The sequence below is a fragment of the Crocodylus porosus genome, unplaced genomic scaffold, assembly GCF_001723895.1.
Source record: "Crocodylus porosus isolate Cpor-Errol unplaced genomic scaffold, CroPor_comp1, whole genome shotgun sequence".
NCBI classification, from domain to species: Eukaryota; Metazoa; Chordata; order Crocodylia; family Crocodylidae; genus Crocodylus; species Crocodylus porosus.
In genome coordinates this window covers 76,693,976-76,721,130 of record NW_017728886.1, presented here as the reverse complement: position 1 = coordinate 76,721,130, position 27,155 = coordinate 76,693,976, and the positions used below count along the sequence as shown (strand labels likewise).

The following is a 27,155-nucleotide window of genomic DNA, read 5'->3' as shown; positions in this document are numbered from 1 at the left end:
TTAGGCTCTATCTTCTGCATTCTTTTGCCCAGTGGTGCACTATGACTGAGGAAATCCGTTGATAGAATCTCTCAAGTGGACAGTGAAATTTGCAGCCTGGCAGAGTGAGTGGAAGAGGATCTTTCAAAGAATTATTCCAATAATGCATTTCAATGGTGTATTGCCTAAGTCAAAACACATAGTTATAAATATAAGGTTAGTTATACATAGCTGCACAGTTTTTTCTTTGGAGTTGCAGCTGTTAGATACAATTTCATGGACTTATCTCAGAGATGAGTTTGGGCCACTTTTTAACTGCATAGCATGTCCAGTGGTTTCAGTTAATAGGATGAATAGCACTTACTTATCAAAGATTAAAATTTAGCACATAAGTCCACATGTCCTGCTAGTAATAGGAACATCACTGGTAGACTACACAAGTGTATTTTACCTCAGGAGTGAATGTGAACCTATATTCTAACATTTAAACTAGCATGTCACAGGGAAGATACAGTGGACAGACCCCAAGGGGCCAAGGGGGGACCCTCGGGCCAGAACATAACAGGGAAGGCAAGGAGAGAGAGGAAAAAATGGAGAATCCCTTACCTGCAGCTGGCGCTGCAGCGAAACCGGAAGTAGTGGCGGGACCCGCGCGGCTTGTTATCCACGTTTTTTTAAAACTGCAGCCAGCTGCGGAGAGGAGCGGGAGGAGCCGGCACGGAAGGATAAGAGCCATCACAGGCAAAGGAGCAGGGGGAAGACCGGAAGATGTGTCAGTAGAGAAGGTATCCCTGGAACCCTGATTAGGGGTAAGAGGAGGCAGGACTGCCTCTCACGGGGCAGAAGTCTGCCTTGAAGCCCATCGTAGGGAAGATGCCAGCGACGGCACAGAGAGAGAGAGGAGGCAGATGCATCTCACTCAGACGGAGGATTCGAGGGGGAGGATCCAAGAAATCAGGAGGAGGAAGGTGACAACAGGGATTGCCCCCATGGAAAAGGGGAGAGTGATGGCACTCGAGGCGTCAAGCCAGGTGGGATTGGTGTGGGTTCAGAAAGGCTCGAGGAGCAACCCCAGATGGGGAACGGAGAGCCTAAGCAGCTGGATGGGTGGCAGAAGACAAGCTCCAGCTACATAGAGCTGCCAGGCGGGGGACACAGAGTAGGCAGAACTAGAGGGACCACCAAGGGTCCAACTAACATGCAGGTGGTCCACAGTATGGAAGGGAGAATGTGATAGCCGCCAGGCATATGCGTATACAGGACAGGGCCAGCTAGAAACTCTTGGGGCCAGGCTAGCCCATTTTGTATAGTCAGGAGCCTACTGGTATTAATAGTATTCTTTCTTTTGTTTCTTTCTGTTTCCCACCTTTGGAGGGGTTGGGAGGCCTGTTGCATAGAGCCCTAGGGTTGGCTCAATCAGAGGAAGGGTTTTGTCTTAGAGGGAATCGAGATAACTGTGTAGACCCATAAAGGTATAACTCATATTTGTGGGTTGGGTTAGACCTAATACGTTTCCACAGGAGAGCCCAGAACACCAATAGGTGGGGGTCAGGCTGAGATACATCAGCGACTTGTCGAGGCTGGGTATCAGGGCAAGGTATAGGGGAGGTTGGAGCTTCATGGAAGACTGCCGTCTAGAGGTCCCAGACATGTGCAAGCCCCAGTAGTCGGACCCCACCACTAAAGAAATAAACAAAGTCATGGCAGGAGAGATTGGGGAAGAGACTACCTCGGGGCAGGACATCCGTTCAGCAAGACCACAGGTACAGAGCGACGGACAGCCCTATACATCCAAAGCTGGGCGGCATGTGACCAGATGATCGAAGCCCAACAGGTGCATAGCACTTATATAGATATGGAGATTATTAAGACTTATTTGTATTTGCCACTTAATTTAATCTTCCTTCTATATGCACAGGTGGTTTCTATTGTACATTTTGTTTGGTTTAATTTTAACAACTTGTTTTGAAGCTTCAACTTCTACAGCATCTTCAGCTTTGGAGTGTGTTTATATTCTCTGAGTTTATAACGGGGATATTGTTCTGGGGGGAGGTACTTTCAAAAGGACCTATGGATCTTAGATGTTTAAGACTTACTGACTTTCAATGAGGCTTGTCCTTCTCTGTCCCTGACAAGCTTTTGCCCCCTCCAGCCAAAGGGTTTGGACTGTGTTTTTGTTTTTGGTCTTCTACCTTCTGTTTCTTCTAGTTACTCTTTCTTTCACAGTTGCCATGGTCCTAGCTGCTGAACTCTTCCAATATTGCAAAGTATCAGCGTTAAATGGAACACTGTATATAAGATAAACTGTTTATTATATTACCTATAGTATACCTGAATTAGCAGTATGTCTCATAAAATTTGCACCTTTCTCCATAATTCTAGAGGACCTTCATGTACAAGAATTTGGAATGGTGCAGTAGAGAATAAATTGATAGGTATGTAGGACAAATAGTGGTTATGTAGGACAAATTGTGGTCTGCCACATGGTTCTGCTCCTTCCTGGTCCCCCTTCACCTCCTGTTTCTTACTTGCCACAATTTTGATCTTGTTTATTGTTGGGAGGGAGGGATCCTTGGGGGTCAGTAGCAGCTTCATGGGTAGCTTGGTCCATTCAGCCAGACCAACCTCCCACCTGGGTCCTTTCTCCTCCCTCAGTGCTTCCCCCTTTAAGGGAGTGCTCCTGTAAGTTTCTGTGGATTTGTTGCAGCTTCAGCTATCACAGCCTGGGCCTTCTTTTTCTCTCTGGCTGCACCCTCCATCTTAGTCCACCGATTAAGACCTTAGCTCCTGGGTATTAGCTCTGCCTTGATAGTAGCCCCTCCTGGGGTTTCAATCTCACTATGCCAGCCTTTTTCCCTTGGCCTGGGGCTAACTTCTGGCCCCTATAGCAGAGGAGCACATCCTAACACCCCTGTTAGTGGCTTTCTCCGATTTTGTAGCCGCAACTCAGTTGTCCAATCTCAAGTCCAAAGTGAAATAAAACCAATTAACCAAAAACCAGCCTGTGCTTAAAACACATAATCTTCTTTCCTCAGCGTAAATGTTGCCTGCAGGCAACACCAGAACCTTCCAATCTCCAGGTACCTTGGGTGCCTGCTTGCTCATCTTTAACAGCTCCTCTCTCTCTTAGGAGCTCCTTTTCCTGCTGCAAGCATGGGCTGTGTCCTTGCATTCTTGGAGAGCAGGCTTACATTCCCCAGCCCAGCCTCCTTTCAGCCATGTGGTTGGATCTTCTGTCCACCAGAGACCAAATGCCACTAACTGCTTCATCAGCTGCCTGGCTTTTTAGTCCTTGATTCGGTCCACTTGTGCCCCTGCTCTCTTTCTACCCTTCCTACAAACAAGGTTAAGGGTTCCCTCTTACAGTTAATATTTTTAATAAATGACCTTGGCACCAAAAAAATGGGAGTGTGCTAATCAAATTTGCCAATTAAAAAAAAGTTGGGGGAAGTTTGGTGCCCCTGATGTTTTCTGATGCTTAGAAAATGGTATGTAGAGGTTTGCTTTTAGGACTTAGCTTGTAGGTAAAGTAGATATGCATTAGAACATAGAATGGTCCAGGGAAATGGCAGGGGTTAATTGGTTTCTAAAAAACCTGTTTGTGACAAAGTTTTCTTCAAGACCCACTGTTTCTGAAGCCAGCAGACACACAGGCTAGGAAATTGAAGATGTACCACTTTGTTCCATAACAAGATGAGATAAGGTAGCACTAAGTTACAGTGCCCAACTGCAGAACTCTTGGGATTTCTGGTTTTGGTGGACAGACCAAATCAAGATGTGTGCATGTGATGGATTTGTGGGAAACAAAGGAATATGCTGGCAGGAAAGAATATGGACAGTATGAGGACCACAGGGAAACCAATCAATGATACCTGGGAACGAAGAGTCCTCAGAAGAGAGAAGAATACACAAGGAAGGATTTCAGAGCAGCACAGTGTCTCCAAGTGGGGTACCCAAGGCCACTATGGGGCATACCACCAGCCCATCTCACCCAACCCAGTGTGTGTGTGTGGGGGGGGGGGGGCTTGGCCCTCAACCTCCAAGCTGTTGACACCTGACATTCAAGACATAACCACAGGGTGAGGCTCACATACTGGACAGACATACCTTCCTTCTGTGACAGCCCTAGAACTGGTAGATATTAAGTTGGGGAGATTTTGTTTGTCTTATCAGCTATCACTGTGTATCAATAAAATTTGCCTCTTATTGCATGGAGAAGTCATGGTTGGTCTGAGGGTTTGTGTCTTCCTGGAACAAGACCTCTGGACCATAAATCCAGTGCCAACAATTGACAATTCTGCATGGACAGTGACTCTGACTTCAGGACTGAGACCAGATAAAAATATGAATACAGCAGAGTAAATACAAGGGAGGAAAAGAGCTATTTAAGGTCGAGGTCTAGTTTGCAACAAGAACAATGGATGTAGACTGGATAGGTAGGTTATAAGTTAGGAAGTTCTAATCATGAGAGTAGTGAGGTTGTTGAACAACTTTCCCATAGCAATTGTGGAGCCAAAAAGCCATACCAATTTTACGATGGAACTTATTAAGCTTATGAAAACCTTTTTATATGACATGGTTGCTTGTGATACCAGAGGACAGGATTCAGAGACAGGATGACCCTTTCCAGTCCTATATGTAAGATAGGAAACTGAGTAAAGCCTCTGACTACTGGAAGTTTTCCCTTCTGGAATAGGGTGGAAGCTCTCAGGTCAGCAAGTTTATACTGTAGACAGAAACTGCAGTCTCCAGGGCTGTATGTCTGCTATTTTTAAATCATAAGCACCAAATTGACTCCCATTATCTTAATTAAAGTCAGTTTATGGAGTGCTTTCAGTATTTTAGAGTCTTGTGTTCAATAATGGCCAAAGTGTTTTATTTATCAAATGCTCTGGGGCATCAGTCCATTTTTTAAAAGTGTAATTTTGCAGATAGAGTGATAATGAGATTCTTACCCATTCTTTTCCTGGTAAAGTTCAAAAAAATGGCAGGCACTGTAGGGAGGCAGTTTCCCATTGAAGACATTGAGTGCCATCTGTAAGGCGACAATGGTAGCAGCATGCTGTGAACAGAAGAAACACTCCCAGTACAGAGTTACTGAATGAAATGTGGGTGTTACAGAGCAACCGTTCAATAACTTACTCATTACATTAGTTATAGTGAGCTATTCAGCTGTGCAACTGGGGAGGGAGCCCCTGCATGGGGATAATTCCCTGCCCACCCTGGAGCTGGCTAGGACCTGCCCCAGATTGGGGTGGTTCCTGGCTAGCCCTGGGCTGTGTGGGGAAGTCTGCACGTGCAGCCTGGAAGTGGTTGGGGACTTTCCCGTTTCAGGCAATCCCCAGCCAGCTCTGGGCTGCATGTGTAGACTTCCCCATGGAGCCTGAGGCTGGCTGGGATCTGTCCTGATCAGGGGCTGGTCCCAGTCCTGCAGCTTTTTCCCAACCTCATGCTTGGATTGAGCGATTGAGGCATAGGGCTTGGAAAGAGCTATGAGGAAGGGATTGGACCCAGCCCCCTGCCCTGATTCACTGGTGGGGCAGCTAGCTGTGAGTCCCCCTGCAGCTCTTTCCAAGCCCCCTGCCACCAACCAGGGAGCCAGGGCTGGGAGTTCCCTGCTGTTGGGGCACAGGGACATTGTCCCCACCCAGGGTTCACCACCAGAGACTGCCCCAGGAACAGGCAGGGGACAAATCTCTCAGCCTTGTTCTCTCCTGGCCCTGTGATACCCATCAGCTCCTGAGAGCCTACAGCTCCCTTGACTGCTGCAGGGGACTGGTGCAGGACCAGAGGGGGTGGGAGCAGACTGCCACCAGGATCATGTTCTGTGTATATGTAGAAAACCTCCATATGCAAGACAGAATCCAGTGTCTTTTAGAAATATTGAATTTAATTTAAAATAAAAGGAAAGAAAAAAAGTATTATTTGAAGAACAACAGATCACCAGTTTGAAAAAATCAGAGTTGTACTGTTGGATCAATGAAAGAGCCTGGACAAATTTTTCAAGTTGTTTTATTTACCAGTCAAAACAGCTTTAAATGAAATAAACCACTTGGACTAGGAAATAGAATGCTGGGTATATGAGCTGCATTTTTCCAAGTAAATAAGTTAAGATAATCATGAAGTATTTAAAGCTGGCCAGAAATAACAGCATTGCAACTCTTGTGATCTGCTGCATATGAAGCCATGGGTCATTTATTGTAGTTAATAACTGCAAAAAGTCTACCATGAAAAAGTACTTACGGCAGAATAGATAATCATCTTTCGCTGGTTTGAAGGTTTTCTAGCATCTGAGAGATGTTTCAGAATCGCTTTTAAGAGAATACCTGGGAGGAAATTGGGAAACAAGACAATGATTGCATAGCAAATGTGTACTAGTGTGTTCTTAATACCAGGGAGCGGTAATGTTGTATCCTTAATGCACAACAAGCAGGCTTGGCAGGATTTGTACCTACTTTTTGGAATTTACTGGGGAATGTTGCCCACTTTTGTGTGAGTAGGGAATTTGATTCTGCTCCCGTGTACACTATTTTTAGGGCTAGGTCACCATCAGACTTCCAATAATAATAATAACAACCATAAGCTAGCTCAGGGCTGTTCAACTTGAGTGACCTGGGGCCACAGGACCCCCAGCCATTCCCCCCCCCCCCAAAACAAGGCTGCATACGCTCTCTGCCACCATGTTGCGAGGCTTCTGCACTGCACCGCAGGAGTCCCTGGTCCACTGCGGGAGTGTCCTTTCTGCGTTGCAGGAGCTTTCAATTTTTAGTGCAATGAATGAACCATCTTCTGCTGTACCACAGGGGTCCATGATGTGCCATGCCATGCTGCACAAGCCCAACCTCTCTCCTCCCCCACCCTGCCATACAGGCCCCCTGCATGCATAGACATGCTACTCAGAGGCCCTGAGACCTTTGCCCATGGGCTCCTTCAGGCCTGTGGACCACTCTGGGGGCATGTGTAGGCAACAGAAACTAGGGGAGAGAAGAGGAGCCCAGGGACTCTGCTGGCACAGCAAGAGAGCAAAAGGGAGAGTGGCACCTGGGCCAGGAGCTTGGAAGCTGCCGTTCGACTGCTCAGGGGCCACGTACAACTCACAGGCCACAAGTTGGAGAGCTCTGAGCTAGCTTATCTGGTTCAAAGCTGCTTCATGTGATCTGAATAGTTCAGAAAGATGTTTATTACTCAATCTGTCCCTCTCATTCATGTAACTCCATTATTTTCCTGATTTCTTTGTGTGTAAGCTAGAGGAGAATCAGGAGCAATACAACCTTGAAAAGCATACAGCTGTTAGTGCTTTGCCAATATCACCTCCGGGAAAATGTAAGACAAGCTGTAAATATTAAATCAGTAACAGTGCTAATACCTTAACAGCTATTCCCCACAAAGAGGAATTCCTCTGACTACAGCTAAATGTGCTTGCAAAGTTAAACAGATCTGTTCCTTTTAGCTTATGGCAGAATTTTAATCATGATTCATGGTCAGGTAAATACAAAGGTTTGAATTTGGATTTAAGTTTTGTAAGTTCCAAAAACACAAAAGCTTAAAAACAAACAAAACACTGAAAGCAAACAAGTTTGGCATAGCTTAGCCATTCCATGTCTTCATAGTTTATAGCCTGATTGTATATCAGCCATTTAAATGCCATTTGAAGTCCATGGGGCATTTATACACATACTTTTTTGTCTGGCAACTCACTGGAGATCTGCCACTTCAGAGCAGACTCGATTAATTAAGTCTGCTCCACACACGAGTTAACGTACAATGCGCTATGCCACTTGCAGTTGTGAAAAATGCATCAGTGTGCAGAAAATGGCAATGCTGCACTTTTGAACTAAAGCATCTGCAGGTGTTTCAGTTCAAAAGTGTGCTGCCTCCATTTTCTCAGTGCTGATGCGCATTTTTCTGCTTATCTAACTGCAAACGTTGCAGTGCCAGGCACTTTTCAAGGAGCCCAGCGCTGTGGTGCATTTCATGAAGAAGGAAAAGGCAAACTGGTATAAACAACTTAGTTTTCTGAACCTTAAATAATATACAATAAAACAGAATGATGAATGCTTCCTGGAAACTTCTTATTATTTTCCTTTGGGTATCTGTGCTGGTCTAATATAAAGACCAGCAAATAACTACTGTATGTTCTTGCACACAATGCTCATCTTTCCATCAAAAAATCAGCCTTCCAAAAATTGGGATGCATGTCTTAATCCAGGAAGCTGTTTTCTTCACTGGAAAAGAAGCATGCCTGGAGACAGCGTGCCAAGTTCAAACTTGCTGCCGCTTGTCTGGTTCAGCAAGCTGAAAGGGCAAAGTCCTTTGTTAACCCTGTCATAGCCATAGGTGTTGGCTGAGCAGTGAGTGAACTGCTGGTAGTATCTTGATGAGGCTTGTGATGTAGATACAGCACTTAATTTATGAGAACTTATATAAAAAACTGCTTACAGTCAAGAACTAGTAGTTTTGTTACTGTCTTTGCAAGGGTCTTGTGTGACACAGAGTAAGTCATCCTAGAAACATAAAATATCCAGGAATTGTGGCATTCCAGAAGAGTGTCCCCTGGGATACCACACTTCTTAAAACACTGTGTTTCCAAAAAGTCTTGCTTTATGTCATAAAGATGGCCATAACCTTAAAACAATTTATTTCTCCAGTCAGCCTTCTAAAAATCAAGATGCATTTTTTTTTTTATTTGGGGGCATGTTGTATGTGAGAAAATACAGTATGTTACTGTTGTACTTTATTACAATTAGTGTACTGTAGGACATAAGTAACTAAAATGTGGCTTGTGGCATCAAATTCAGATTGGACTCACTTCAGTAAGTGTTTGAATTTATTCATTTAACTGAATGATGTTTTCTTTATAAAACTGAATGAACATACCTTTGTCACATGCCCCTTCCTCTTTCAGTGTATGTTGATTAAATCCAGATATTTCAGGGGTCACCATATAGAGGTAATCATGATTAAACATGTAATATACTATATAAGCCATCTTTCAAGTTTGTAAATGTCTCAGACTGAGCAATGAAATTTATGCCACAAGGATTGTTGTGAGTGATCTCTCTTATATTGGACGTACTACATGGTTGCAATAGCCTTTGACAAACTTTTGAATGCAATGCATTTGATCTGATAAATCATAAATTGCATTCAAAAGCTTTTTCCAGGGCTATGTCAACATGTAGTTTATCCAATACACCCACAACAATACTTGCCTCTCTCACAGTTCCTGCACCATCACGGCAACAACATCACTAACACTACTCTTCACTGTTCATCTGTTCAGCACTCGTGCCCCATTTAAAAAGATGCATTTTGCTTACCACCCTGCAGACGTGACTTCTGTCTTTGTTTGTGGATCCCAAATTCTGCCTGTAACAGCAATTCTGAGAGCTTTAACAGTTTGTCCCTGACACCTTGAGTGGCCCATTTTGGTAAAGTGTAATTGTTAGCATCCTATAGCAGAGGAAGAAAACAATGATTTTTTTGTTATCTTCTATTTAACAGGGGGGCTACCAGGGCCAATCTCTACGAGGCCCGCCCACCTGCTCTTGGGCTAACCACCTGCCTTCTTGCTCGCCACACCTTGGTCTTTGTCATGGGGTGGGGCCCGCGAGCGGCCGTGAGCTCACTAGCGCCCCCTTGCCGTGCCAGTTAGGGTGATCCAGCACCCTCTACTCACCCGCCACGTCTTTGATGTTGAGGTTCAGAATGGGAGGCTGCCTACTCACACCTATGACACCTTGCTGGTATCACCTCCGGACCAAAGTGGGGTGGTCCAGCACCCCCAGCCTTATGGGCCAATGCGTGCCTCCAAACCTCCCCTTTAGCACACCCCAACCCTCGCAGCTGTTCCCTGGGACGTTGTGTGGTCCCTTACCCTCTGGTGCTCTCTCCGGCGCCCCTGGGCCTGGCTCAGCCGCCACCCCGCCACCGGCGCCCCTGGGCCTATTACGCTCTTGTGCTACTCCTCAGTCCGTTGCCCCACTCTGGGGCCTATCGCCCACCTCTGGGCTTCCCCGCCCCTCTCGGGGCCTCTGCCACACCTCTAGCGCCTCTCGGGGTCTCTGCCGTGCTATCCACAGCCGTTGCCCCCCCTTCTGGGCCTACACTGCACTCTTCGCACATGCTCACCGCCCCTTCTGGGGCCTCGCCCTCTCTGGGGCCTATACCATGCCCCTCGCACCTCACCCACTCTGGGTCCTATACCACGCCCCTCGTGCTGCACGTTTCCCATGCTTGGGTCTCAGGTGGCCGCAGCCGTGCCTGGCCCCTTGACCCTTCTCTGGGTCCTTTGCCCCACCAGGCAAAACACCACCCTTACGGGCTGGGGTCCGAAACCCCGCACACCGCACCTCTCTGGCACAACCAGTAGTGCCCCACTGGCACCGCTGACTGTGCCACTACTGGGCACCCGGACTCCCAGGTTATTGGGGAGCTCCTGTGAGGCCTCCTCACACCCCTATAGCCTCACCCGGTCCTCCAGCGTAACTATAACACAAGCCAAGCCCAAACGGCTGTAACAAAACCAACAAAGAGCCTACCCGCTCATAATGCAAACTCCAAGCCCCTCTAAGGCTCCCAACCCTACCTCTCATCAGGGTGTTCTCGTCCCTAGCAACATCGCAGCCGGTCAGTAAGGTAAGGCTGCGACCACCAACTCTGGCCGCTCAGCTCAGCCACAGAGTTCCTGCGGCTGCCAGAAGGGAACTGATAGCTAGGCTTTGGCCTAGCCATTTATAAGGGCCTGGCCCTGCCCCCTCCTGGCCACATGACCTGCCTGGTTGCCCTAGCAACCCCCATCTGGGTTGCTCCAGGGCACTTCAGCAGCTCTATTCCTCCTGCTAGTAGCAGGCACCCTGGTGCCCTGCTACAGTCTTAATTAATTAATAGATATAATTAGACAGGAGGCTGCCCATTTTCTGCCCTGCTGCTAGGGGGCGCTATTTGCAGCTCCATTCCCCCCCTACACAGCAGCCCAAGCCTCACTGATGACATCATGATGTTCTCATACACGCCAGTTCCCCATGATGGGGCCCAGAATCCTACTGTAGGACCCCACCTGGGTTCCTCCCTTCAGGCAGATTCTGCCACCGTCATACCAAGCCATATAGCACCCTGCCATTGGTTCCCCTTTGGGTGTGGTCCCCTCACTGGGACCTTCGGCTCACACTAGCCCCGGCCCACCTCCAGGCCAGTTGAGACCCCAGGCTCTTGGGCATCCCTCTCGGTGGGCCTCCTTGCCCTTCTGACCCTCCTGGGCCAGTCAGGGGAAGCTCTGGCAGGCCTTGATGTATGACCCGTACTCTTATCCTGGGGTCCCCCTCTCTGGGTCCTCCTTACAGATGTGGGGAGCTCAGGTACCTCACACCATGACTGGTGCCTCAGGGGCTCACAAGGGACTCTCACTCCCCTCCTGGGCAGCAGGTCATGGTGCTATGTCCAGTGTTATCTTTGACCCACACTCTGCCTCCCAATGATGGAGGACTTACTGGGGTCAGGACTCAGCTCTCTCACCCTCTGGCTGAGCCCCCCTCTCCCTTCACAGGGCTCCACATCACCCTCTCTCTGAGGCTTCTGATCACTGCCCCCTCTTGCTGTGGTTCCACAATGCTGGCCCCCCTCACACTGGGGGCTCCACACCACTCATAACACCCCCTTTACTTGGGGTCTCAGGGCTTCCCTTCACAGGTAGACTCAAGTGGCCTTGGCCACACCTGGCCTCTAACTCTCCTCCTCAGGGCCTCAAACCCCCACAACAACCTTTGGTGTACTGTAACCCACCCTAAGGTGAGGGCTAGGGGTTAAGGCACCCTGACCCATCTTTCATCAGGGCAATTATTGACCTGGCATTTCCTGGAAGCTCCCACACCCCTGGGAGACCCACCAGGCCACCCACTCCCAGCAGGGTATAGTTTCCAGTCATACCAAGGATCAGGAGCCTCCTACCATTCCCTACAGCATCTCCCTTACCACCAGATGAAACTCAGCAACTTCCAGGCCAGACAATATTATTGTCTTACCCTAGGCAGCCAAACTGCCTCATTTATATAGGAGCCCTGAGCCTAAAATGGCTGCCCTCATTAGGCACCTGGAGGCTGCCAGCTCCAGGGCCTTAAAGTGGCAGGCACACGTAGTGCCCTGCCACATTCTACTTTGGTATTATTGCCTGGGGCAACAATGTTTTTTACCATTATTTTTATACTAATTAAAAAACATATAGTATTTTGTACTTTATTTTTATATTTTATACTTAAACTAGGGACTATATATGGAATTTCGGCTGTAGTGGAACTCTTACTTATATTGGTGAATTGTTTAAAGAAAACAGCTTTGGTAAGAGAGGATAGCATTCATTAAGATACAGCATAGCACTATTATGGAGTATCATGAAAATATTTAAGAGGAGATGGTCATCACCAATTATAAAGGATGAATCTTGTGCATCAGACTTTTACATTTTCAGCAAGCTATTGGACCATATCCTAAGGTACTGCCTGAAGTTGTACTTACTGTGTTAGCAGTTCTGAGTGTCGCAGGGCACTAAGGTGTGCCTGCTCCTTTAAGGGCAGAAACTGCTTAGGAGAAGGTCCTAGGAGCCAGGCAGAACCTCCACAGGTGCAGGTTGCTGCGGCAGCAGACTGATGAGAAAATTAGCCTGTGCCTGGACCCGGTCAGGCAACTGGAAGAAGGCAGGCCCTGGGCACATATAAGCCCCAGGGCTGGGACTAGTGGGTTAGTTCTCTGGTAGCAGTCAAGGGGGAAGGAGGTCCTGTAGAGAAAGCTAGTTGGAGGTGCTTGACTGCTTGTTCTGCTGCTGGTTGGATTAAGGGGCTATAGAAGCTTGTAAGTCCTTAAGGGTAGGAGGTGCATTATAATGAGAGAGAAGCTTGCTGTCTTAGAAGGGATAGGGGTTATTGTTAGGTTATAGCCCAGGGGCTTGTGGTTTCTGCTGTGATTTATATGGGTGGACGGGGCTGAGGCTATTGGGGAAGAGGAGGCTTCACTGGGGTATACTACAGCATAGAGAGCCCAGTGCCAGAGGGTGCAGGTACAGATACTAAGGCTAAGGGTCCAGTGACAACAAGAAGCCAAATTAGACTGAGGTCTCATCACAACAGGCATCTAAATGCCATCAGTGAGATATGGGGTATGGTAAAGAGGAAGTTTTGGAGCCACGCATCTAGCCCATAAGGCTTGATGGGGTAGTATCAGGCACCTCCTGAGAGTTGGACCCAGTAAGGGGTTCAACAACTTACCGGGTTTATAGGAGACTGTCAGGACTGTGGCTGAGCAGCAACCCAAGAGCAGCCTCCCAATTCATCATTTATACCAGCAAGATTTGGCAGGCAAGATTAGTAGATGCCCATAGGGCGGAGTCACGGTGCCCTAGGGACATCCTGGCCATCCCTGGGGTGGCTGTATTGTGACACTGAGGAATTAGTAAGTTAAAGGTGGAATCAAGATAAAATACTTTAATCTGGTTTTGGCCAACTAATGTTTGGCATGCATCAGGAGGCTTAGTTTAGCTCCTTTTACAATAGGCATTTTGCAGGCTGATTCAATCCCTAAAAGGCAGTGAAATGGCAATTGAGTAAGCTTCATTAATAATGACAACTGTGAGGAAGTAAGTAATGCACAGCCTTCCAGTTCTGTACTGCACAGAGTTCCCGTGTAAACAAAACTACAGCATGCCTTGAATTTAAGTTAACCCCCCCCAATAATTAGATGCTATACATGGAAAATGTATACATTTGTTATACTTGGAAAATTATAGAATCTAATTATTGGAGAGCTGTCTTTAATTCATGCCTCCCACTGGTGCAGGGAGACTGGCAGTGGGGAGGCAGATGGTGTGGAGAGATCAAGCATCTTGCCCACCCCAATTGTGCCTGCCCCCTTACCACCTCTTCTCCCTGCCTGCCCCACTGTAGCTTACTCTCCCAACCTCTGCTTCCCACTTTTCCCCAGCCTCTATTCCCCCTTCCCTATAGCCTCTGCTCTCCCCTCCCCTCCCCTCCCCCTTCCCTCCCCTCTGCTCTCTGCTGCCAGGGTCCCTCTCCATTCTAGCCCTGGGGTACTGAGGGTGGCACCAGCCCAGGCCTGTAGCAGCCTGGAGCAAGGGTAAGGTGGGGAAAGGAGAGGGGCATGCAGGGAAGCAGAGGCTGTGCTGGCGAGGGAGAGGGGGAGAAGAGGCTTCAGGGGTGAGGTAACTGGGTGCACAGGCAATGGTGGGGTGGAAGGATCAGGTACCAGCTGTAGCTATGACCCTAACCCCAGGTAAAGGTTGGACCTCGAGCCACAGCAGCTGCCTGCCCCCCACCCTTGATTCTAAGATGAGGGGCATTTCCCCTCATGCTAAATGTAGGGGAGGGGAATCTAGTCTTAGAATTGAGTAAATAGAGTAGTATCTTTTCCACTACTTAGTATAACCACTTGAGCTCCACAGTGAGAATGTTCTTATAACAGCTACAAAGGTAAGGAATGGCCTGAAAAAATATTGGCTAATTGAAGACAGGATTTGTTTAAACAGGTAAAACAATGGAACATGTCAGGTTAAACCAGTTCAGGTCACAGTGTCTCACTTTTTCTTTTGACACATTCTACCAAAGCTACTTGAATTCTCTTTAAAACTATGAATTGGAGAACTCTTTTTGCACAATTAATATTGTTGGCTTTTTTGGCAGAACTCTCAGCTGGTGTCCCCAAGGTCTCAGTTGAGTAATATGAAGGCCCCAAGGTCTCAGTTGAGTAATATGAAGGTCCCACAGCAAGTTCTCTGCCTACTCATTAAGTCAGCCCTCTCTGGCATTTGGTCTCCTTATGGCAAATGAGGTTTGTCAATGTTGTAAGAGTCTAATGACATAAACACCTCCCTTACAATGCTTTCTATACAACCGTGCTGCCCTGTGCAGTCACATGACTGCAGTATGTGATGATGACTTGATTTAATATGCTGAGCTGCAATGCAGTAGTTCAGGATGCTGACATTTCATGAGTCACTGATCAGAACTGCCTTGACAAGAACAGGACCATCATGGAAAATGCAAGATTCATGGCACGAGTTACACCTAGCAATTTATGGCATGAGTTACACCCGAGTCATTCATGTCCTAAAATGCAATCTACTTTAAAGCTTCTTTAATTTTCTAGGGAATATTATCTGGAGCTTAAGTACAGAGGCTTAAAAATAATTCCAAGCAGTCTTTTAAAGTACCACACGCAACAAATATAATAGCTTTTCTTTCAAGATGGCAATGTGTGTTTGCTGTTCAGAGGTAGACACAGGTTCAGATTCATACAAGGAGTTGGGCATGTAAAATGGGTGTTAGGGTGACCTGAGTTGCCTAACATTTCATCAGTAAAGTTCCCTGGCCATCCAAAGCTCTACTTCCAGACATGCCCAGAAGCAATTTAGTCTTTTCTGTGCTAAGTAGTTCAATGCCTGTCTCCCAGCTATGCCTGGTCAGGATCTATGTTTTCCCTGCTAGGTTTAGGCTTTAATCCCAAATGAAAGGAAGTGCTTTTCTGCAGTCCAGGATTAAGTATTTAATGTACTAGACACATGCCTTTGTTTTTCCTGTTTGCCACCTTAGGCGGCTCCCTGCTTAATATGTTGGCAGTTTGAGGTGCTAAATTGTTCCCTGGCATGTGTGTGCCCTTAGTGTTAGATGTGTTCATTGTTACAGCATGTAAATCTTAATCTTGCAGATTTAAACTAAAGGGTCCAATGGTCCCTATGATCAGAACAGACTCCCAATAAGTATTCATCAGTAGCTTCCTACTCCATATTACTGCTCAAGTCCCACTTGCTCCATGAATCCTATAAACCAAAAATTACTACTGTATTTTCTTGCACCAGTCTTTCTAGAAGGAAGCTTGTATGTTCTTTACCATTCTGTGCTTATTTACTATGGTACATCTTTATGGTTCTGGGATCATGAAGCAATTTCACACAATAGCCTTTTGTCTAACTGCCCACTGTGCAAATGTTATACATTCTTCAGAGGATAGGGTACTGATTACATGCTGGATTTGATGGACTACTGGTCTGATTTGGGGACACAATTCCTGTGCATTACAAGAAATGGAAGAAAGTAAAAGTTAGTTTTTAACTTTTAAGAAGTTCTTAAAGTATTTTACATGGCATAATAAAACAATCTATCTAACTCTTATTCTCATTGAAAGCCAGTGGGCTCATTTTCATTATATTAAGGCCTCTACAAGTTTCTGGTACTGTTAAGTGGCCGGGCCTAGAAATGGAATAAATTACATTTTCACGAAGGCTGCTTTTTACTGCTAGACCGGTATAAAGTTTCCTTAGTATATATGAGAATTAGTACTTTGCTAGACTAGTATATTACCAGAGCTTTATACTAATTATTGAGTGACTGAAAAGCATGTCAGTCATGCCATGTATAATAAAAGATAAGATAGCTGATTATATTCCTTTGCATTCCTTGTAAGCATAAATCTTTCTTACAACCACAGAGATGTATAAAATACATTTTGTAATCTGTATTCTCCCTATTCTATAACTTGTTTGAATCAGATCCAGACTTTATATTTTTACCTCATACTGTAAAGTGGCATATAGATTCTCAATTCTTGCAGTGTTCAGACTGTTAACTGGGTATCCGGTGTGAGCTGCTAAAAATCTGAGAAACGGCTGGAAAACAAAAACCGCAAACAAAGGAGGTTTAGGTTTACTATTTTATGGCATTCCTATATACTACCTTAGTAGCATGCATGGCACATTTTAGAAGTTTGTTGAATCAGCAGCCTAGCTGTGACAGCATGGCTCATGGGAAAACAGGCAAAGGAGTTACCAAACATGGTTCAAGTTGCTAGATTACTGAATCTCAGGAAGGGTGCCTTGAGATCCTTTCAGGGGTGCTGTGGACTGCCAAACAATGTTAGCATTCTTAGGTGTGAAAACATGATTCACAAGATAAACCAAGAGATTTCAAATAGGAATCTATAGTGGTGAAGACATTCTGATGACCACCTGTTTGTGGTTGTTCTGAGTGCTCTGCTGCAGAAAAAATTCTCCCTAATTTTTCCACAGTTAATAAATTAGTGAAAACAAAGAGCTGGCATTTTCTAAGGAGTGCCTTGAATCTAATGAGGGTTGCCTTGAGTTTAAACAGTTTGAGAACAACTCTTCTAGATGGTATAACTCACTAGTTCACCTCCTGAAACATAAAATCAAGGTTTCTTGAGGCTGATGTAGGAACGTAGGACATTGTTGGAGAATGTGGGAGTTTGATAGTGGGGAAGGAAGGAAGGGATTGGCTTTGGAGGTGCTGTGGATTAAAAAGGAGTGAAACACCTGAGTGACTGCCTGGATGCAAGACAGGAAGAGAAAAGAGAGAGACTGGTTGCTGCATTAAAGTTGTGGGAATTTTCTTACGTGACAGGAAATTAGTGGGAAGATTTTTCGTGGGGAAGAGGGGTTTGAGGTAAGAGAGGGTAAAGAGATGTCAGAAAAGGGATTGCAACCATGCAACTGAGGAGCAAGGATGAAGTTGGACTGGAGATGCTGGTTTTGGTTGACTTTTGTAGTTTTTGTGTAATTCAGACAATAGATTGAGTTTTGATAAAGGGTGACTAAAAGTCCCACCTTCTCTAAACTGCACTTTTTTCATTTGTGGTGAACTTGCTAGCCCAGCAGATTTTCCAACATCATAACTGTTAGTGGGTAAATAGTAGTCTTCTCCCAGTATATAGAAGTATGGTCTGCTAAAGCTAAAAAGAATTAGATACTTTCATTAGAAGGAGAATACGCCAGTCTCCAGACTCCCAATCTTATGATTCAGGTATTAGGTAATGCTGTGATAGGTGGTAGTTTTTAATTGAATGTTTTCCACAATTGAAAGTAGATTGCTTTCCTTACCCTGTAGTGCTTAAGGTGTTTTTGAAACTCTCTTGTTACAAAAGTTCGTTTCTGAAGTTCATTGTATTTTGGACAATTTGGAAAAGGTAAGTGGAGCAACTGAAATAAAAGGTACAAAGCGTTAATTATGCAGTCTGTTTCTGGTTATTAATTTAATATACTCTTATAGAAGTCCAGTTCTGATTTGTGTGTCAGCTGGGACAAACTGAAAAAAGATTTTAGGATTGGTTTCCAGTGATATTTTTCCCTCCATACAATAATACCTCTAGCAACTCAGTTTTATAATATTAACCATTAAACATTTGTGGACATTGCTTGTAAAAGTAGTTGAAAATTAGATGCAATTCACCATGTAGGAAAAGGCCAGCACAAGAGCTATGCACTTCTTAAATCCTCAGAATCATGCTTAAATGGTACATGTATATTATTTCTGGCTGTCTGTATTGGGATGATTTGCTTTATCTGAAATATTCTAATCTCAATTTTGTTAGAAATTGTCTGCATTAATCTTAAGTAAAGCAAAACAAAATAAAATTACAACTGATTTCAAATCAAGTGGTAATAATTGTCTTAATATTTCCTGCTAACATGTTTTCCATCTCCCTCCTGAGATAATTAATAAAATTCCATTTGTTGTAGTCACACAATTAAAACAAGAGCTTCAAATAAAACCTTGGTGTACTGAGGAGAAAATTAGCCTCAGAATATGTACATCAGCTTTTTGCCACTCTTAGAATACTGATTTAACTATTAGAGGCATATTATACTAATATAATATAACCATATGCTCATGAATGGGCATGATATTTCTAGTAACTGACAGCTCCTAGCTTTCAATGGGGGTCCAGGGTGCTATGTATTCATTAAAAAATAAAAATATATTTGAAGCAATAGATAATGGAAAGCAGGAGGAAAAAATTAACATATATATTCACATTTTCCTATTTTGCACATTAATTTGTTTATTAACTTATTTTTATACTTTAGGAGCATACTATACTATTTATAATGGTCACAAACCACACAACTTGGAGTGATTAAGATTAAAAAAGCAGCTATTTTAATTTTACTTACTCATGTGTGTTGTAAATAGGGCATGCAAGGCCCTTCAATCACTTGCATACACTTTTCAAATTTGGGGAGAATGTGAGACCTAGTGCCTGTTTGCTGAATTTGGTAGTAGAACTCCGTCTTTTGTCTGAAATCTGCAAAATCCCGTGGTGTGCAAAAATCTCACTACTAGACCAGGATAGGGAAGGAAAGAACAGCTTTCTGTGTTCAGTGCCTCTGCTCTGCAGCCTCCCAGCCATCACTGGAAGTACATACATATCTGGAAGTTAATTCTTTTCTTCTTTCACTCCCCTCACCTGCCCAGGTCACCGGTCACAGCATTCCCAGTGACTGTGAAGCTGGCTTCCTCACAGCCCCTTGAAGAAATGCTTTCCAGTTCCCATATTTGAGTATTCTGCAGGTGAGGGGAAAGGAGAAAGGAGTACCAGAATCAGATTATCCCACAACTTGCGTTACAGCAAACCAGTCCTCCATATTTTTTCTTTTGGCGACCAACGACAAAATGACTGAAAAAATTATCCCACTACCTGAACCACAGTGTAGTGAGGAATGGGACAATTGTATGGGTCATGAGCAACAAAACATTGAGGAGAATAGTGATAATGCACATTTCCCCCCCACCCCCTGCTCTTCAGCAGAGCAAACTATTTTAAATCTCTGCACAGAGCACAGAGTAGGGTAATGTGTTACTGGCTCAGAGTTATGATCTTATACAGTATGAGAGCATAATATATTAAAAGAGTTCTTGACTCCGGTCACACAGCTATTTATGAAAATGGTGTCATGAATGGAAGTTTGATTTGAGATTTAGCTTGTCTTATTTTCATTAAGCCCAAGTCTATGTCATAGGAGTCTGTGCAATCACTGCACAGTGGTGCTTCCTAGACACAGTGCTGTTGCTTTGTATTGCCTTCATCCACTTTATTCACCTTACTTCTGACATTATGAGTGTTTAGTAACAAAGCATACAAGCAAAAGGAGTTTGCAACTTGTACTCACGTGGTCATGTGATAGTGGCACTGTGTGAACTGGGATTGGCTGCCAAAGGATCTTTGGGTTCCAAGCCTGACCACTGTCCAGTGGATACAACCCAGCAAGAGTTGCCTGGGCACTCATAAGTGTGTGGTCAGAGTCTGTGCTTTGAACATAAATCTGGAGCAAAAACAGAAAAAAAAATGTTCTCTTATTAATTGGCCAATTTGATGAGAAAAGAGAGGACTAGAAATGGGATGAAAGGCTTGGCATCCCAACGGGTAGGATATTAAAGAAAATCTGCCATAGGAGGGAAGAGGGAGAGAAGTGGGAGGGAGTTGCAGCAGAACATTGGGACTGAACTTTGGGGGGCAAGTGAATTGGAATGTGGTGGCAACCCCATTAGAAATGCTCAGGACAAAAAATCACTTGGCTCCAGCTGGCGAAGTTTTGAGAGACAGTAATGGAGGTACTGAACCCCAACTGAAACAGAGGGTATGTCTACACTGCAGTCTTCAGTGTAGTGTTGAGATGACCTAGCTAGCATATCTGTCGGGTAAACCATCCCATACTGAGCGCCATGCTACTGCAGCTAAACTGCTTTCGGTACTAGAACTAGTTTGTTTAAAGCTGGTTGGTTATCTGGACACTACACAGCAGTCCGTGTGGTAGATATTGACTATAAGAAACAAATAGCAGCTCAGAATTTCTACTAGGCTCTCCCAGAATTTCCAGAAGTAGGGACAAGGTAAGCACTGTACTTAATGGTTGAGGTCACTGACAAGAAGAACCTGGATTTTATATAGGAGGACTTCTTGCATTATTAAAGTGATAAAGTCTCTGTAATGAGGCTACCTTTAATGAGATGCTAGGCAGTGATATCTATTAATTGCAATTCATATATAACATCATGTTTTTAGCTATAGTCTGGCTTACAAGAATACCAGTTTTCAATATAGTTCGGCTTCTTGCTAAACCTGATCTATACTCCTAGGATCTTCCTGTGCAAGCTCTTTATGAATCAGTGTTATAATGCATTAGTCTGAGCCACAACCATAGAAATGGAGACATCTCTCAACCATTCTTGATGCTGGTACAATTTGAGTATACTCAGCCCCATGCAAGATTAGGCCCCTATAAATTAGGAAGTTCCATTAGCGCACAGGAAAAAAAATCCTCCTTCTGATACTTGCCTCGCACTGCTTATATATAGTACTCAAGAAATGAGCATATCTTTTCCGTAAGTATTGTCCAAGCTTATATTGCTGCTGTATCCCAAGCTGTGAAAAGAACAATAGAGATGAATGTCAGTGTAATGTTCTGTGGAAGCAGAGGAGACTTATCTGATCTTGAAGACTGGAAGAAGCAGCCCATTATCTACAAGGTTTTATTTCAGTTTTCTTCTCTCTAATGTGGATAAATGGAGTGCCTTGAGACTTTTTTTTAAAGTAAATGAAAACAAACCTCCCCTTCTGATTGCTGAATATTATGAGCCTCAATTAGACACTTCCATCTTGCCATACACACTCATCTCTTCCTGTCATTTTAAATCTTTGTGTATTTTGTTTTTTTTAAATCTAGGCTCCTAGAATCCAATCTATGTGAGAGCAACATTTTTTGTCCATGTATCGCAATATATACTTTAATGGAGTAGAGCTAGATAAAGGCCTCTATAAAGAAGGTCACATAACCATAATTACAAATTTGGAAATGCCCAAACCTTTTTCTTTACAGCAGTGTGGTAATATATTATTTAGGGCTATGAATGAGAGGAGGACAATAAATTTAATAGTAAGTTTAATATTAGTAGTAGTCTACTCACATCTTATTTAGGAAAATACACCTTAATGTTTTCTAAAAAAGGATCAGATGGCATATCTACACATCTAGCAATGCACTATGTTGCCATATAATGCGTTACAGCAATGTAGCGACCACGTGGGTCTACATGTGATTAGCAGCAGCATCATTGTAGTGGCACGCTCCTCTCAATCTAGCACACTGCTATGGCAATGTAGTGGTGAAATCTAACCATGTGCTATACGCATGGTGCAGTAACTGCCCATACTGCCCAATGCTTTAGTACTTGCAATAGGAAGTACTAAAGCATGGTGCCATAGCAATGTCACTATACAGTAATGTGCAGACATGCCCAGAAAATAAAAAAACACTGCAAAGTGGCTGGATGTGTATGGATTATTAAATCCTAGCTCTTCCAACTCTGATTTTAATTTTGAAGCATTAATGCTGTATGACATGGTCTCTTCAGCATTTAGTTTCATTGCTATTTATAAAAGGGGGAGGGGAAATTATTTGGGGCTTAAAAATAGCCCATACTCCATACAGATATAATTGACATCATTGTAATTAGTGTTTGAAATTCACACCTTATTGAACTGAGTAGAAATGAGCAGGCATGAGCTCACACACTTGTTGCTGTTATTATTTAGCTAGATGCAGTTTTCTGCAAATTGGGTTAACGAGGCAGCAGCACATCTGTTATGAAGCTTGTATATTTATAATAGACAAAGAGAGAAATCGAGGCCAGATCCTACAAAGACCTGAGCAACTGAACAACCATTGAACGAATCAATTCCACAGAAATTAAAGATGCTCATTACACAGTGCTTATTTTGTTTAAAATGAGACTATTCAAGCTAACTAACAATGAAACAAATGGGTATAAACAGGCTATGAATAAATTTAAAAGAACCATCGGAGGAGTAGGAATCATCAAGCAAAAGCCCTAATTAACTTTATGATGGAGTTTGATAAATTATGATCAGGTTTGTATGACTTTTTTTTCAGTAGCAGGGTGGCTGTTTCCAGAACTAAGTTCCATGCTTCTATCAATATCTATTTACATAATACGCTTCCCTGAAAAGTTACCCATAGATTAACAGATTTTAAGGTCAGAAGGGATCACAATGGTTATATACCTGCTATATGACAGGACATGGAAACCAAGTGATTCCCATAACAAATCCACAACTTCTGGTTGAGCTATGGAATGTTTCTTAGACAACCCTTCTTGAATTCAAGACTTCAAGCAATAGACAATGTACTATATCATCAGGTCCCATGGATTAGTCATCTTCACTATAACAAATTTGCTCCATATATCTCATATGAATTTATATTGCTTCAGCTTTAAGCACTGGATCTTGTTATCCTTTTGTGTACTAGATTGAATAAGCCCTCTATTATCAGAAATCTTATCTCTGTTTAGGTACTTACAGTATATGACTGGGTGACTTAATCTTTTGGTTAAAATAAATAGAGCTTCATTAGCCTCTCATGTATAGGGAGGCTTTCTAGAGCTCAAAATATTCGATTAGCTCTTTTTTAAAAATCTTCTAACTTATCATTGTCCATTTTAAAACATGAATGTCAGAATTATACATACTATTCTAGTACTGAACTCAGTAGTGCTGTATATAGTAATAAATAACCCCTAGCTAGTGCGCCACTGCTCACACAGCTAAAGACTATACATCCAAAGATCTTATGTTCAGTTGACTTTTCAGCAAGATAACCTAACTCCTTTTCTGAGTCATTTTCCAAAACCCAGTCCCCCATCCTAACAATGTGACATACACTCATGGTACCTCAAAGTATGAATGTTTGTCAGTGGCTTCCACTGTTTCAGTATGTTACACCAACAAACCTTGGTAAGCTGTCCAAATCCTTGTGGCCAAGCATTTTCTTTGTGTTTGTCATTTGGAAAAGATTCACATGGGGTATGATCACCATGGCGAAATACCTAATAAGACAATTTTAATTCCATTCACATTATTGCATTTCTTTTATTAGAAGCGGTTGAATTGCAATTCTAGTCCTATCTTCATTAATGAGCAGTGCTGTATAGCCTATTAACACATTGATATACACGAGGTAGTAGCTTCCATGCCTATTTTTAAGATTGTAACTTTATTGTGTAGGGGGGGTCTCATTTCCTTCATATGAAAAGCAGCTAATTCATGGATTTTTTTCTATGATTTTATATGCTTTATAAAATATTATATATTATGGAGAGGACAGAAAAACATAGGCAGTACAGGTCACATTAAATTAAACAAGCAAGATGACTGGTATTAATATAACAAATACAAAAAAGTGAATATTTTGTTAAAGCTACCTGAAAGTTAAGGGAAACAAATAACAAACAAACAAAAAAATCAGTATATGACCCAACATACAGTGCCTGTGTTTAGCTACTATAAGTCACTTTTTCCTGAAAGAGGCTGCTGTTAGAAAATAGTATGTTGGCAGGCACTGCAAATATCTAAAATCTGAACACATGGTCTTGTGAAAACCCTGAACCGGTCTTAAATTTCCACTGCTTTCCAATGATCTTGAACAGTATTAAGATTTTTCATTCTATTAATGAAGAATTTCTTGTTATCCTGTATCATTGACTTGGCATACATAGTTATTAGTCATAACGTTATAAAACTATTAAGTCTTCCCTTTCATCATCCAAATGGGAAAAAAATAAATCACAGAGATGTGAAAATGATGTGAAATTCTTGCCAAAAGTTTAGAATAGACCAAATTCAGAAGAGGCCTATTTTTCTTGAGAGAAAGGGTAGCTTACAAATCAGTGCAAGTTCTACTCACATATACCATAGCTTCATGCCATTCATTCAGTGAATCACATATTCTAATTACATATAGGGAGAAATTGCTCTTTTGCAATCCAATACATTATTTGCATTACCAAGGGGAATTTCTGCAGGAAGTGAATGCTAGTTTTGGCATCTCATCCATTTCATCATTTTAAATTATCCCTATAGAGCTCTCCTTTTCCTGCCACAAATAAAGGACATTGTATTTACAGGAGATTTCAGAATCATCTGAGTCTGCTAAATGGAAGCAAGTTTACAAAACAGTCTTTAAAGTGTGGTACTTTTTATTTTTCTATAGGGGGCAATAATAGAACTTGATTATTCAGAAAACATTTAAATATTTGCAAAACATGTTTTGCAGAGTGTTTCCCCCCTGGAATTATAACAGCAGCAGCAAATGACAGTTTTTTGAGGAAATTCTTTCCATTTCTAAACTGCTGTCTACTTACTAAGGACACAAACTTCAGTTTCCTTTTCGCTGTGGTTTGGTGAAGCAAAATGAAGAGAAGACATAGCAGGAAGCATAGACTCCAGATTCCACAGAGCATCTGTCTCACTCTCATCCTTGCACAAGCTTACAAGTGTTTTATGCACCAAGTTCTCAGACTGGACACAGCCCCACAATAGACTAGTTATATAAAAAAGATGGGAGGAGTCAGCCGTTATGCATGGTAAATGCCAGAAATGGGCAGTGGCTCTGCTTCCTCTTCAGCTTTCATCCCCATTTGGGTTACTGCATCCCCAGAGAGTTGTGAAGGAAGCAGGGAACTCTGCATTTGTGTACTCCTGCTGCATGTGCTCCATGGATTTGTTGGACCTCTTCTGCAGTCCATGCCATATATATCACAGTGCCATAGACACAGTCTGACCATTACTCATTATGCTTTACTGAAACTAAAAGCTCAGCACTATTTCTATATCTATCTATTTGTCTTGCAGCTTTCTTATTAAGAAAAGTATTACATATATACAGTTACAGTTCCATATACTGCATATAAAAGTCTAGGTGCAATACTCCCCACTCCATCATGAGTAGATAAAGGAATTGCATTTTTCTTCAAATACTTTGTACTGGAATGTAAGCAGTAACAACAGAAGCCATTCAAGTATTGGTTGTCTGTTAACTGATAGATTTAGTTGTGTGGTAATAGTTTGGGAAAATTAAAACAGCAGGTGGTTTTGTTGCTCAGAAGCAGAGATAACCCTACATTAACTGACAAGAATAAAGATGTACCCAGCAAACTTTCCAGCTAACAATAGATTGCTTGTATCTTCAATTTCTTTCAAGAACTTTCTTCTAAAGTAAGCCTCTTTTTGCTTGTTAACTTTCATTGTAGTAGATATGCAAAATGGTACAACACACAGGAGTCAAAAATATTTCTTTCATCATCTTATTATTTATTAAATAAAGAGAAAGCATCCAATTAAAAAACAAAGCAAGAAGCTTTTTCACCTCATTCTTTCTGGTTTTTTATGAGCTTTTGAGCTTGATGAGACCATAGTATCAGAAAGGAAAAGACAAATAGGAGTTGCCCCTGTTGGGAAGGGCCCTCTTTTTCTTTATATGTTCGACTCAGGGGCAGCAGGGTCAACTGATTAAAGGCATCCACATTACATACATTTGTTTGACAAAGATGTGCTATCTTAAGATCCTAAGACACAACTGGCAATGCGTAGGTGCACACGGATGCATTTGTACCCCCTGAGATTGGCCATGCACCCCCTGGAAGCACATTTTAAATGCATTGCATGTTCTTTGTAGGACTTGCACATGGTGGTGTATACATCCCAAAAGTGTAAACCTTTTTACTCCTTATCCATGGTTATGGACAAGCAAACTGTGTTAAAAGAGATGGGGACTTGCCATGCATCAGCTCTTCTGCAGCAACTGTCTGTGTTCACGTTCTTCTCCTGTGGTAACTGAAAGGCAAATTATGGAAGTGAGGAAGGGAACTGAATAAGATGGTGCTAAGTGCTATTAAAAATCACATATATGCATGCGTTTTTGTTCCCTTGTTAGGAAACACCGTTTCCCTCACCATTTACATTTCATACAAACTACGAAACTGCTCACCTTCAGTAAGAAGTTGCTGAGAGCAGGAGATGGTCTTTTCTTGGTAGCCAATTCAAGCCTGTGAACATCCTTTTCTGATGTTGCTGAGTCATCAAAAATGTAACCATCTTCACAGCAAAGTAGAAACTCACTTTTAAAATTTAGTTTGTCACTGTGTATAGCCAAACTGAAAGCTACTTAGGACAAGAGAAGGTGAAGGAAGAAGAGGTGGAAATTAAAAACATAAATGATGGGAGCTGTTTGGGAAAGGTGGAAGGAAACTAGATCCAGTTCAGGACTGTAGTGAACTTGCTGACATTTGTATACTGTGGTGATAAGCCTGATATAAATGATTAGGTAATTGTGTCACATACTGTATAGAAATTACTGGAAGTCTGTAGCAGCTCCTAAAAATATAGGGGTTATTTAATATTAGATACACATGCCTATAAGGCAGTGCACAACTTGAGTATTTTTACACAGTGTTGTGTTATTATATATTTCTGAAGCCTGACAGTCCAAATAGGACCATATTTCCTTAGTTATTGTACTCAAAGGC

The 27,155-nt window shown here is 43.0% G+C and overlaps 1 protein-coding gene across 1 annotated transcript; it reads right to left on the bottom strand.

The window, feature by feature from the left end:
* LOC109309269 (prostatic acid phosphatase-like) lies at positions 1 to 25,106 on the bottom strand. The gene is made up of 10 exons (XM_019533975.1): positions 24,993 to 25,106; positions 23,583 to 23,678; positions 21,109 to 21,195; positions 19,943 to 20,095; positions 17,873 to 17,971; positions 16,550 to 16,645; positions 9,300 to 9,432; positions 6,223 to 6,305; positions 4,935 to 5,041; positions 1 to 164 (listed from the first exon to the last, which is right to left on the bottom strand). The coding sequence occupies exons 1-10, from the start codon at positions 25,104 to 25,106 to the stop codon at positions 8 to 10; spliced, it is 1,125 nt and encodes a 374-aa protein (XP_019389520.1). The 3' UTR covers positions 1 to 7.
* Between the last annotated feature and the right edge of the window lie 2,049 nt (positions 25,107 to 27,155).